Source organism: Neovison vison, chromosome 8 (genome assembly GCF_020171115.1).
Source record: "Neovison vison isolate M4711 chromosome 8, ASM_NN_V1, whole genome shotgun sequence".
In the NCBI taxonomy this organism is placed as follows: Eukaryota; Metazoa; Chordata; class Mammalia; order Carnivora; family Mustelidae; genus Neogale; species Neogale vison.
In genome coordinates, this window is record NC_058098.1 from 67,478,686 (window position 1) to 67,491,845 (window position 13,160).

At 50.9% G+C, this 13,160-nt stretch overlaps 1 protein-coding gene across 8 annotated transcripts in view; it reads right to left on the reverse strand.

Moving 5' to 3' along the window:
* Positions 1-13,160, reverse strand: part of NINL (ninein like) — a 171,765-nt gene that overhangs the window by 26,769 nt on the left and 131,836 nt on the right. For 4 of the 8 annotated variants that reach the window (XM_044263836.1, XM_044263833.1, XM_044263834.1 and 1 more), the window contains 5 exons: positions 12,877-13,087; positions 10,609-10,715; positions 9,298-9,626; positions 7,059-7,197; positions 6,061-6,212 (listed from right to left, as the gene is read on the reverse strand). In XM_044263836.1, coding sequence (XP_044119771.1) covers positions 6,061-6,212; positions 7,059-7,197; positions 9,298-9,626; positions 10,609-10,715; positions 12,877-13,087 — 938 coding nt within the window. The remainder of the gene's footprint in view (positions 1-6,060; positions 6,213-7,058; positions 7,198-9,297; positions 9,627-10,608; positions 10,716-12,876; positions 13,088-13,160) is intronic. The other 4 variants (XM_044263837.1, XM_044263832.1, XM_044263831.1 and 1 more) reach the window with 3 other exon arrangements.

Genomic DNA, 13,160 nt, shown 5'->3' on the forward strand with positions numbered 1-13,160 from the left:
GGCTCCAGGTTGGAAGACAAATTGATTCACGGCAGCTGTGTGTGTTGAGGTTGGGGTTCTACTTCCAGCTTCCTAGACCTCAGATAAGCCAATGGTTGTCCCATCCCATCCCCCCTCACCAGATAAGCCAATGGTTGTCCCATCCCATCCCCCCTCACCACACCAAGCAACTGGAGCTATGTGAGGCTGATCATACAAAGGGATTATTGTCCTCACAGAAGGTAATGGAAACCTTCAAGGGCCCCCTAATAAAACAAAAATCTCTAAGCTAAAACCCCAGCTGTGAGCATTGAGCCACACAAAGATAGGGTTACTCTGAGGCCAATGCCTATGTCAGCACTGCCATCAGCAGCATGGAAAAACCACACTGTGGACACCTACTAAGCCAGTGCCCCTGAGGAAGTTAAAGTGGTTCCAGATTAGCAGGCTCCCAATTCTCAGCAAAAGCAACATCCGCCCTTTCTTCAGAAAGAATCCTCTACTACAGTTCTGGAGATTCCCAGAGATTGACATCACATAAACCCGAGTTCACAATCAAAGATCAGCACATCAGAAAAGCACCTCTGAGGGGCAGCAGAAGCAAAACAGCAGATTAGATCTCATGGGAACCTTGGATATTAGATTTATCAGACACTAAGGATAAAATTATAAAATGTTTACATAATAAAAATGGAAATGAAAAAATAAGAAGGCAATAAGAAAATATCAAAAATGATCAGACCGGGGCACCTGGGTGGCTCAGTGGGTTAAAGCCTCTGCCTTTGACTAAGGTCATGGTGCCAGGGTCCTGGGATCGAGCCCCATATCGGGCTCTCTGCTCAGCAGGGAACCTGCTTCCTCCTCTCTCTCTCTCTCTCTCTGCCTACCTGTGATCTCTTTCTGTCAAACAAATAAATAAAAAAATCTTAAAAAAAAAAAAAAAAAACTAATGATGAAAAAAAAATGATCAGACCAAACAGGACAAAAACTGGCTTTTGGAAATGGAAAAAATAAGGCAATGTCAAAATAAAACCTCACTGAATAAGTTAAATGGGAGATTTAGACAGCTGAAGGAAGAATTACTGACCTGGAACACAGAGATAGGGGAAGAAAGTATCCAGAATGCGACAAGAGAGAAAAGAAGAAAAAAGACATGGAAGGGAAGAAATGGAGGAAAACTGAAAAGATCTAACAACATACATCTAATTGTAGAGTGAGAGAAGACACAATGTTTCAAAAAATAATGGCTGAGAAATTTTCATTAGACACAATTTCAATGGTTACAATGTTTTTCTTTTATTTATTTTTTTTAAGATTTTATTTATTATTTGACAGAGAGAGAGAGATCACTAGTAGACAGAGAGGTAGGCAGAGAGAGAGAGAGAAGCAGGCTCCCTGCTGAGCAAAGAGCCCTATGTGGGACTCCATCCCAGGACCCTGAGATCATGACCTGAGCCGAAGGCAGCGGCTTAACCCACTGAGCCACCCAGGCGCCCAGGTATAATGTTTTTCTAAGCTGGATGAGTAAAAAGAAAACCACATCCCTGCCCTATGACATGACAATTCCATTCTTAGGCACAACCCAATAATAAATGCTCCAAAAGACACAGATAAGAACTTTCTTAGCAGTACTCTTTGTGCTGACTGAAACTAAACACTATTCACATGCCCATTCACAAGTGAATGAGTAAACTGTGGTACATTCACACAACAGAACAATCCACAGCAACGAACCATATGAATGAACTACAATTATAGCTCCTAGATCATCCTGGTGGGCCCAATGTAATCATAGCATCCTGAAATGTGTAAGAGGGAGGGAGGAGCATGGGTGTCAGAGTGATGGGATATCAGGTGGACCTGACTGGTCATCACTGGCTTTAATGATAGAAGGGAGCCAGAAACAAGGAATGCAAGCGGCCCACAGAGGCTGAAAAACACGAGAATAGTGATTCTCTTCTAGAGCCAGGAAGGAAGGCAACCCAGCCAATATCTTAATCTTAGTCCAGTCATAACCATTTCAGATTTCTGAGCTCCAAAACTTAAAAATCATAAACTGTGTTGTTTTAAGCCATTAACTTAGTAATAGTGGTAATTAGTTACAGCATCAGTAGGAAACTAATACACACCCAGAGCAACAACTAGACAGAGCAGACTACCCAATGTCAACAGTGGAATCTTTTTTTTTTAAAAGATTTATTTGAGAGAGAGAGAGAGCATGCTTGTGAGTGGGGGGAGCGGCAAAGAGGGAGACAGAATCCTTAGCCAGGCATGGCATTCTAACCCAGGACCCTGAGATCATGATCTGTGCCAAAAACAAAAGTTGGACACTCAACCAACTGAGCCACCCAACCAAACATTTAAAGAAGAACATGCTAATCTTTCTCAAATTATAGACCACTACTGATGTTAAAATCCTCACAAAATACTAGCAATTATCATCATTTAATAGAGTTTCTGGTTGGAATGATGAGAAAGTTTTGGAAATAGAAAGTGGTGACAGTTACACGTGGCACATGTTTAATGCCACTAAATTATGTGGTTAAAATGGCCAATTTTATATTATGTGTACATTGCCATGATTTTAAAAAAAGTCAGTATCCATTGACAGAAAAACTAATTTAGGAAGACTGATATACTTAAAGGATATTAAAGAGAAATGATAACTAAATGCATACCATGATCCTTGCTTAGATCTGGGGTAGCTGGACAAACTACAAAGAACACACTGAAACAATTGACAAAATGTGGAAGTGGAGTGCATATTAAAAATAGCAGTGTGTTCGAATTAAACTTCCTACATGTGCTAACAATACTGTGCACATGCAAGAGAACTTCTTGTTCTTACAAAGTAACATGTTGGCTGGGCACCTGGGTGGCTCAGTTGGTTAAGCGGCTGCCTTTGGCTCAGGTCACAATCCCAGAGTCCTGGGATCAAGCCCCACATTGGGCTCCCTGCTCAGCAGAGAGCCTGCTTCTCCCTCTTCCTCTGCCTGCTGCTCTGCCTACTTGTGGTCTCTCTCTACCTCTCTAATAAGTAAATAAAATCTTTAGGAAAAAAATAACATATTGAAATATTTAGCAGTAAAGTATCATAATGTCTATAATTATCTCCAATGATTCAGAAAGAATTTAAAAAGGGTGTGTGTGGAACTGTTTATGCAGCAAAATAGCAATAGTAACCGTGGATGAATTCAGCCATGTGGGCCTTCAGACCACTTCTGCTCTCTATGCTACTGGCAGAGAGTCTGTCATGGTCTAAATCTGGTCATGTCACTCTCTGCACTTTGCTTTCTCCTTGATAAAGGCCCAAATCTCCACAAAGTCCTTTAAGATCCTGCAGGTATGAGCTCTGCTAGCCAAGGTGCCTACGGCTAGTGTGGGTTTGGAAGGTAGCTATGCTCATCACTACCCCACCAACACTGGCTCTGGTGTGGGTTTGGAAGGTGGTCCCATGTGTTTCCTTACAAGTGGCCACAAGGCCAATATACTGGGAGTTGTGGCCAGGGGTTGGTCCACTGACTGGTGGTAGGGACAAACCTGCCCTCCACAGAGCAGGGGCTGGAGACCTAGCTTGGGGGTGAGGGATGCAGGTGGGCTCCAGAGGCACCTGCATGCTGCTGAGCACAGTGGTCTCCTGCAGGCAGCGCGTCTTGTGTGAACTGGCCTCTCAAGGGCCCTGGAGACAAGTGTTCCTCTCTCCTTGTGAGATACTTCCCCTAAAGACACAGCCTCCTTCCTCTGGGGGGCTCCTTCCTCAACTCTCCACCTACCTCACTCCACAGGAGACACCACAGGCTCCTCAATGTAACTGAATGCTGCCCTCCTCTTTTCTTGGTCAGTGGCATTTCCGGGGAGTCCTCCGACTATTCTGGGGCCCACTTCCAACTTCCCTGTGAAAATCCCATCCTCCTGTAACACATCGCCTTGGCCTCCACAGTCCTGTAAGGTGACTTCCTGCACCTCTGATGCTATCACTCCGGCCCCCAGCAACTGTCACTTCTTGCCTGGACAGCTGCAGTAACAGCCTCCTCCTGCCCTCTACCCACCTCCTTCTACACACCTACCCTACAACCCCTGCAATCCAATCTTCTTTCCCTGGCTAACAAAGAGCACGTTTCCATAGCTGCCCGCCTCAGGGCCCCAGCAGCCAGCCTCCCAAAAGCCCTCTTCATGCCCGCAAGAGCTGGCTCCCACCCACATTCCCTTCAGCACAGCCATCTCCTTGCTCCCCAAAGTCCTCTACCCTGGGCAAAGTCTGCTCCTTCCCCAGGTCCTCCTCCACCTTCCCAGACCTGAACAACTCTCCTCCCAGAAAACTACCAGCTTGAGTTTGGGCTGGTCATTTCTATATATTTTCTTAGGCTTTCACTATTTGTGCAAATGTCCCTGGGAAATGTACACGGTCTTGGCAACACGGCCTTTAAGTTTCCTCATACTTGAAACATAGCGGCACGTTTCTCCCTGACACAGGGACACACAGGAAGCACGGCACCTCCCCCACAGACCCAAAGCTGTAAACCTGTCTTGCAGCCTGCTGTGATCCCTAGCTGTGCCCCACACAGAAGATGCCCCATTAGCACTGTCAAGGTGTGAACACCCTCCTGAGACTACAACTGTGACTTTAGTTGTGGGGTCAACAGGCTTAAGGTGCTGGGCTGCTTCTGTGCATGCCTGGGTCCTGCCACAGACTCATGCCCAGAACAGGTGCCCATGGTGTGTCCGCGGGGTCTAAGACCAGCCTCTGGGTGTCAGGGACTTGCTGTGGAGCACCCAGGATAGTAAGTGTGTGTTCTATATTCATTTCGTGCTCCAGGCCCTCTGGCAGACGGCACCCTCTGCATTCCATGGGTGATGAAATTGAGAAGACAGGCCACCACAGACAAGGTGCTCTGTGGTTTAGAGACACCCACATAAGAAGCAAGGACATCAAGTAATGGTATCTCCAGGAGGTGAGGAGACCTTGTGCCTAGGAGGCTTCTAGCTATGCTAATGTTTTGTCTCAAGCTCAGTGGTGCCTTGACATTTCTTCCTTTTGGTTTCATGTCAATCCTACATAATCTTTTTTCTCCCCATGGTCACCCAGATAGCAGGAGCTGGTGCCTGAGCTGGACTGCAGGTCTCACCACACACCTATGATCATGCTCCAAGATAGGCCTGGGTCTACTGGGAGCTGGCATCACCTACTTGACAAGTGAAACAATACCTCACGGAGCCTCCATCTCCACAGGAAGTGGGCCCCACACAGGTGTGCTGTGCAGGGGTCATGGGACCAAGTGACACTGCACACTGAGCACAGACCATATCACATGGCTGTGCCTGGCATGCCAGTATCCATAACAACTCCCAGGGAAACCCTCCATCTCCAGAGTAGCCAGAAAAACATCTAAGGCCATGTGCTGCAGCATCTGGAAAAGCCTAGTCTCTAGAATTCCGGGCTTCCGAGAAAGAGCATGTATCAGCCTAAGTCCCTCAGGGAACCCCAGGAAGGAGGGCCTGGATGCATTCTCTGAACTTGGCCCACAGACCAACATCTCCAGGCAACCTCCCCAGCTGGAGGCTTCCCTGAAGGTATCAACTGCAGCAGCATCCTGAACCCCCGGGGCACTCGTGCCCCAGCCCAAGCCTCTCAGGAGGTGCCTGGGCTGGACGGCCTTGTCTATTGCCCCACTCACAAAGCTCAGGAACTTGCAGTTCAAGGACAGTGCCTGGAGCATATGCTGGTGGGGCAACGTGGTGGGTCCTGCTCAAAGTCAGCAGAAAGAGGGCTCAGGTGACCTAGGACTGAAGCGGGGCTCCAGGCAAAGTCTTTGTCCTTGTGAGACTAGCAAGGACTTCTAAGGACAAGAGCAGGGGACATCAGTGGAGCTGCCCAGAAAGGCCCAGCTCTGCCCTCACCCAATCACAGGGCATGTTGTGACCTCTGGGATGCCTGGGGTCAGGGCCAGGCTTATAACCCCTGCACAGGCACAGTGGTTACAAAATTCCCTTCAGCAGCTGTGCCATGGCCCATGCAGTGGAGCGGGAGGTGAGTGGTTAGAGGGTGTAGCCTGACATTCTACGAATGGGTAGAAACCACACCTGTTGCTCTTTCTCGAATCTGCTTCTTTCTCAAGAGCCCGGATGACATCTTCCAGCTGCAGACGTTTGGTTTTCATGTCATCCTTCTCTCTCTCCAGGGCCATGTTGGCCTCTTCCTCCTGCAGGGCCTTGAGCTGCTCCTTCCCAGCCACCTGGGGACCAATGACGTGAGGCTAGGGGAGGGAGTGCCCTCCTTGGCCTTGTCCCTGCTGTGCTGCAGCCCCTGCTCCAGGCTGCTCTCCCCAGGCTGGCCCTGCTCCTTCACAGCCTGCCCTTGGCTCCCTGTGGGGACCAGCCCCCCACTCAGGTGCCTAGCTCACTCTAGAACAGCCAGTGACCTCTGTCTCTCCTCTGCCCACTGCAGGGGGGTGAGCTGGTAAGGCATCTCCTCCTGTTCCACAGAGCAACTCCTGTGCTTCTATCTGGCTTCAGACCAGCTGAGCTGCCGGCAGGAGGCACTGGCTCCCCCAGAACTGCTCTCCTGTCCACCCCACATGGGTACACCTGTGCCCACCACTCAGGGGGAGCAGAAGCTAGCTCTTTGGCAGTGAGCACATGCTGACCATCCTCTCTGAGGCCAAGGCTCTCCAAAGGCCCTCCATGGGCCAGGGCTGGGCTCTGCCCAGCATTCACATGGCACAGGAGCTGGCCTGGCACATCTCTGCCCCTGGTTTGCCCACTGGCCACACCCATCACCAGGTTCTAGCCAGGCCAGGGGCTGCCCCCTCCTGCCTGCAGAAAGGGGTGTGGGGCCACCTGTCCCCTCCTGCTCACCATCTGCCACCACTGACCAATCCCACAAACAGGCCCACGCTATGTCTGTTTCCCATACAATTTTTCCATTTACTTCCTCCAGGCGAGCTCCGGCCTCTCCTCCAGGAAGGGCTTGCAAAGCTCTCCCTGTTCCCTGCCTGTCAGCTCCTGCAGCTTCAGCAGCTGACTTCTCCAATGTGGGTGCATCTCCTTCCCCCTGCCCTGCCTCTGCTCCTCCTGGTCACCTCATGGACTTGCAGCAGGGGGCTCAGTAGCACCTCTTCCTTCTCCTGCAGAGGCTGCAGCACTAAGAGCTTACAGTGGGCAGCCTGCTGGGCTTGCATCCTTGAGAGCTCGTAGTTCCGCACAACTTCAGCCTCTTTCCTACAGAAACAGAGCATGTCACAGGTACTGTGGGCAGAACTCCAGGCCCAGTCCTACCCCTGGTTTGGAAAGGCCTCCTCACAGGCTCCTCTTGTCCTGACTGCAGACCTCCTCTGCCTGCTCTTCCCCTCACCCCCCATGCACCCTAGTGCTCCGTCCATGCCCTGGGACCCTCTGTGGAGGGTCTATGGGAGGATACGCCCTCAGTGGGTTTGGGTTCTACATTTAGAAGCTGACACGAAACCATTCACATATATAACTGTTCACGTGTAAGCTGATAATAACTAAATAGGATAAAAACTCAGAATCTGAGTCATGTAGGCCACATGTCCAGAGTTCAGTAGCCATGCACGGCTGGTAGCTGCCATCAGGGACAGAGAAGACACAGGACGTGTCCCCCATCACAGGAAGTACTAAGAACAGTGCTGGTCTAAAACTTTAGTGAGATGTGTGTATCTTGCCTACAGTTAAAGCTTCTTTTGAAAAGTCGGTTCAGTTGCTGGGCACCAGGCCTTCATGGCCCTGGGAGAGTGGAGTCCCAGCCAAGGTGAGGACACTAAGGACATGTTCGCTGTTCCTGGCTGGCATCTGCCTGAGAACAGGACATGTGGCCAGATGTGGCTCTAGCTCCAGCCCAGGGAGGGACTGTGAGCAGCAAGCAGGACCTCCAAATGACTGGCGCAGGCTGGTGGAAGGGGCTACCCTACACAGTCCCATCTGCTACCAGTGGGGGCACAGCTCTAGTGTTTAAGAGAAAATAAAGCTCAGAGGAAGCACATGATTTAAAAAATGACTTTTATCATCCTGTAGGAGAGTGACAGTTTCCATTGGCACTTGAGGGCCTGGTGGCCCTCCACTGGTGTCATCCGACTGCAGGGAGGAAGAAGCACCCACAGACTTGGGGGGTGGTCTGGTTCTTTCACAGCACGTCCAATGTACTCGGGCTACCTCCAATCACTGAGCCAAAGGGGAGAGCACACCCACCCACATTGAAGGGCATGGTCTCTACATAAAGGCTGTCAAAATCCTGCAAGCAGGGGGTGACTGAGGCCACATGCACTCAGCTCCAGCACTGAACCGCATTGAGCCCTGCACAGCCCCTCCGTGAGGAGCATGGTGCAGTGGACCCCTCCACTATGAGCCATCTACTCAGCACTGGGTCAACATATGCTGGGTGTGGTCATCCCCTCCTGAGCTAGGTGGGTCCTAGGCACCCCTCAGGACATGGAGGGGCTGACTAGCGCCATGGCTAAAATAACTAGTCACTCACTCTACCAAGTCAGACCTACTCAATAAGGAATGGACACATGGATAAGTCTCATATAACTATGACACTGTTGGACACAAGATGCCATATTCCAGTTTTCCAAATAAACCTTTCCTCTCCTTTTCTCATAACTTCTGGCCTTTCCAAGAAACTCGCTAACCCAAATTACTTGTCTTTCCCATTGTTTTAGGGGTTTTAGAACTTGTATCCATCTGCTCATGTCCTATAATACCATGTCCTAGAAAATGAGATACTAAAGGAAGAATGAGATACTAAAGAATTATTAGAATTCTTAGAATGAGATCCTAAAGGAAGAACCATCTTTTCAAAGAACATTCCTTTTCAAAGGAAGAACCTTTCCAAGTGTGAGGCAAAATTCTACAAGGAATTTTAACTCCTAGGCTCTAGTTAACACATATTTTTAATACAAAGGGACAATCCTTACCTTGTGACCTCTTCTTTCTTTCTATTTTATTTTATTCATTTATTATTTAGAGAGCAGGGGAGGGGAGTGCCTGTGAATGCGGGGAGGGGAAGAAAGAGAGGAAGACAGAGAATCTCAAGCAGATAGCACTGAGCATGCAGCCTGATGAGGGGCTCAGTTGTGCCTGCCTGAAAGCACGACCTGAGCTGAAACCAAGAGTCTAACACTTAACTGACTGAGCCACCCATGTACTTCTGACCTGTTCTTTCAATGCTCACCTAACTGCCCCAAGAAAAAGCACCTCTTTAGAAGGCACTAAGATTCTAAGCAGGCTGCTTGACAAAATTTCAAGTCTGGATTCTTGGCAAGCACCACTAGATGTAAGATCTGAAAGGACGGAGCACCTGACCTGACTCGTGGCAACTCAGTCCGATGCCTCTGGTGCTGCTCCTGCTCCAGCAGGTCCTGCTCTTGGGCCAGCAGCCCAGCCGGGCCAGATAGCGCCTGCATGCAGCACTGCCCCAAGTCTGCCCTCTCCGGCAGAGGGCCGCGGGTCACCTGCTGGAGCTGGTCCTGCAGGTCTTGGATGAGCTCCTGAGACTTCCTAAGCAGCACCTCCAGGTTGGCCCTACGGCACTCCAGCATGTGGATCTCAAGCCTGAAGGACTGCTGCATCTCCTCCCTCTCCTTCATGAAGTCCCTTCTCATCGCTTCCATTTCCCTTTCGTAGGAATTGACCTGAAAAGAGAAATGGGAGCAGTGCTGATCAGGAGTCCTGAAAATGACTTACTGGACAACACAACACAGAAATACCAGACCTCTAGGCATGACACCCAGAGAATCGTGGCCCAGACCCAAAGAAGTACACAGGCCTGTGAAAGGAAAGAGCAGCGCTAAGGTCAGTGGAGCCTCTCCTGGTGCTGGCTTTGGGCACTGTTGTCTTCCATAACCTTCACAAGGGCCTCGGGAGGCAGGTCCAGCAGATGGGTAACAGAGACTAGGATCACGCTGGGCCAGATGCCTGGCGCGGCCATCCGGAGGCAGAGAGTGGGACAGCTGAGAGAATTGCGGATCCTTCCTGAGACCAGTGCGTGGCTCTGAACATCCTCTGGCCCCCAGGGTGTGACTACTGCAGGAATGTCTAGCTAATGCATCCAGAGAGCCCAGAGGCACAAGACCAGGACAGGCAATCCCATCTTGCTGCTACTCTTATGCCTGATAACAAATCGTGGAAACAAGTCATAGAGATGTCCCTCAGTAAAACCCCACCACCAGTCTGCTAATGGATCAGAGGACAAGCTCATCTAAGAAGACAGACTCAGCCACGGTCCTGGCCACAAGGCCACAGAGTACCCCACAAAGGGCAATACCACGGTCACATCAGCTTAGAACACAGATGGAAGCTGTAATTTCCTGATGGCAGTGTGGGTGGGGAGGTCTGGTCTCAGGGTGACCCCCGTGATACTCGGGGACCCATAACCCCATTCCCTCCCTTTACTGGTCATTCTTCTTCTCCTGCCACCTTCCAAAGAAGGTGTGAGGCAGAATGTTCATTTTATTTACATTTCCCCACAACCTCCTGCCCCTGAACAGGCTTCCTAAGGGGCACAGGATCTAGGGCGCACGTGTGCACATGGAAACATGCACACACAAGTGAAGCTTTCCAGCATGTGTCACAAGGCTCCTCTGTGTCCCTGTGGCCACCCTTACCCGCCCTGACCTTGGTCTCCAGCTGGATCTTGAGGTCTTGGCAGTGTTCTTTCACCTGCTCCACCATTATCTCCGTTTCTAAACTCACTGGAATGGAGTCACCAACAAATGAAATGCCTGCAAACAAGGAGACGTTCCCATTTCCACCCTGCCGAGGATGCCTAGGGCTGTTCCCAGCCCTCCGATCTGACATTTTGGCTGGCACTGAGTATTCAGCCCAGTCTTCTTCCACCATGCCCCCTACCATGCACAACCTTCCATGGGCCCTTTCTGCAAGAGGAATGTGGTGCTGGCAGAGAAAGCTGACCCTGGTGGGTTTCCACAAGCAATGTTGAGTTCTCAAGGTAGCAGCTCTTTAGAAATCAGCATTCCGAGTCTTTGCCAGAACACACACTACTCAAAGATATAAGCAGGAGGCTCCCTGCAAGATCTGTCAGGCCCTTAGATTCCCTAAAAGATGCTGTGCATGGTACGTTTACTGCTCCCTGAATTCTGTTCCCCGATGACGCCAGGTGCACAGAGGAACTGGGGAGACCAAGCAATGGCGACGTGTGGCAGTCAGTGCTTTATGACGAGGCACTAGGAGCCTTATTTCTTCAAGCTTTTTATTCTGGCTATGCACTTTCCTTGGAGGCTTAATGTTACTTACTATTACATGATAATAACATGGCTTTTCAACAAATATGTTGGGCATAATAAATACTCATGAGCCAAAGTTCTGGCAGATCACATGAAAGGGGACATGAGCGACCCCTTGCTCCTGAGGATTCTCCTCACTGACAATATCAGATGTTCTTGCTTATGTTGCAAGGCGCCTGTGGAACCACAAGCACCGCCCCCACCCTGGGGCACCAGGGACTCGTTCCTGGTGCTACTGAGTAATATAACAAAGGGCTGACTCAATGTGAGTTTTGGCCACTGCTCAGGTTTTGCGTTGGTCTGTTGGTCCGAGGCTGGGAAAGTGAAGGGAGATGACACACCCCTTAACAATTTGCCATGAAAAAACTGATAGAGTGAGGGTCTTGGGGCCTAGAGAAGTCAGGATAAGCACTTGGTAAAGAAGGCAGCCCCTGACTTGTAAGCTGGATCTGCCACCTGATTCTGGCCAAGTAGGTCCAGGTGAATGGGCTGCTGGCAGGAGTGGCTCCAGCTGGAAGCAGTAATGGTATAGCTTCCATGATCCACACAGCCCTTCTACCAAAACTCTCCTGCGGCAGCAGAGCCCTCTTCCTTTGAAGGGGCTGATAGAACTTCTGTGTTCAGAGGGAGGGCGGTGGGGGGCAAAAGGGAATAGAAAGGGCCCTGGTTGGGGGAGTCAGTGGCTAGGGCTACCTTCTGGTGCCCCAGTTGAAGGTCTTTTGGACAAGGGCCACCCAAGGTACAGATCCCTAGCTCTGTTGCTCCCTGGGATCTGGCTGGTAGCTCTGGACAAGCATGCCATGCTCTGTGCATCCCACACTCCTCCAGTGACAAAGGGAGTGCCCCTCAAACATGGCACACTGGGCCTCTTGGTACTTAGAGCTTGTCCCTAACTGCACAGGCTGAAGAGTTAAGGAGTGTGAAGCTCTGGTCTTTGTCAGGTAACTCCTTCAGTGTCAGTGCTATGCACAGGAGGACGGAGCCGGGCCTTCTGGGGTGCCACAGCTGCACCCCACCTCGACCCTTTCCATACCATCCAGGGAGTAAATGTCAGCCCTCTCTGTTGCAGTCCACATGAGGCCTCTGTGAATATAAGGAGTCTCTGACACATTTTACGTATTTACCTTCCCTCTCTGGGAGTTGTCACAGACCCAACACCAGACGTCATGCTCTGAGCCATCAGGCTCTGAGCGGGGCTGGGACACCACTACCCCGCTAACTCCAGCCTCCCCTCTCCTCCCTTGCCTAGATGACTATGTCCGACACATCCCCATGACCGAAGAGGCCCACTAGGACATGCCTGTCCTGAGGTCACTACCAGGTTATCATAAACTTCATCATTCCACCAAAACTGAAAAACCCTTACCCTCCTCACTCTTCTACCTCCCTTTGTGGGGGGCGCTGTGGGTACTGTCCCTGGCCTTGGGTTACAGGCCCTTCTCCCACATGTGGCCACTCAAAGGACACATGATCCCTTGGAAGCCTGACAGGCTGGGCAGCTGGCCCCCCACTCCTGCAGAGTCCTCTTGGACCGGGGGAAGCCCGTGCAGTGGGGGAAGATAGACACCCACTGCCACCAGACTCTGGTCTCCCATAGCAGGAGCACACTACCCATCACCTCCCAGGACTGGGATCCTACCTGCTGGTCCGTGTCCAGAGAGGAGCCATTCCTCTGGCTGCGCATGGGGCTGGCTATGCCAGCTTGGGGGCAACCGTGCCTGCAGGCCTTCCAGTGCAGCCTGCAGCTCATCATTGCGGTCCTGCAGGTCCTGTAGGGCAGAGCCAGACAATCCCTGCAGCCAGAACAGCTGCCTGAGGAGCGGCGAGGAGCGGAGCTGTGTGAAGCCTGCCTGCCAAGAGAGCAGCCAAGTGCCAGGCACTGACTGCCAGCACCCAACACTTCAGCGGCCCTCCTGCCTCCTA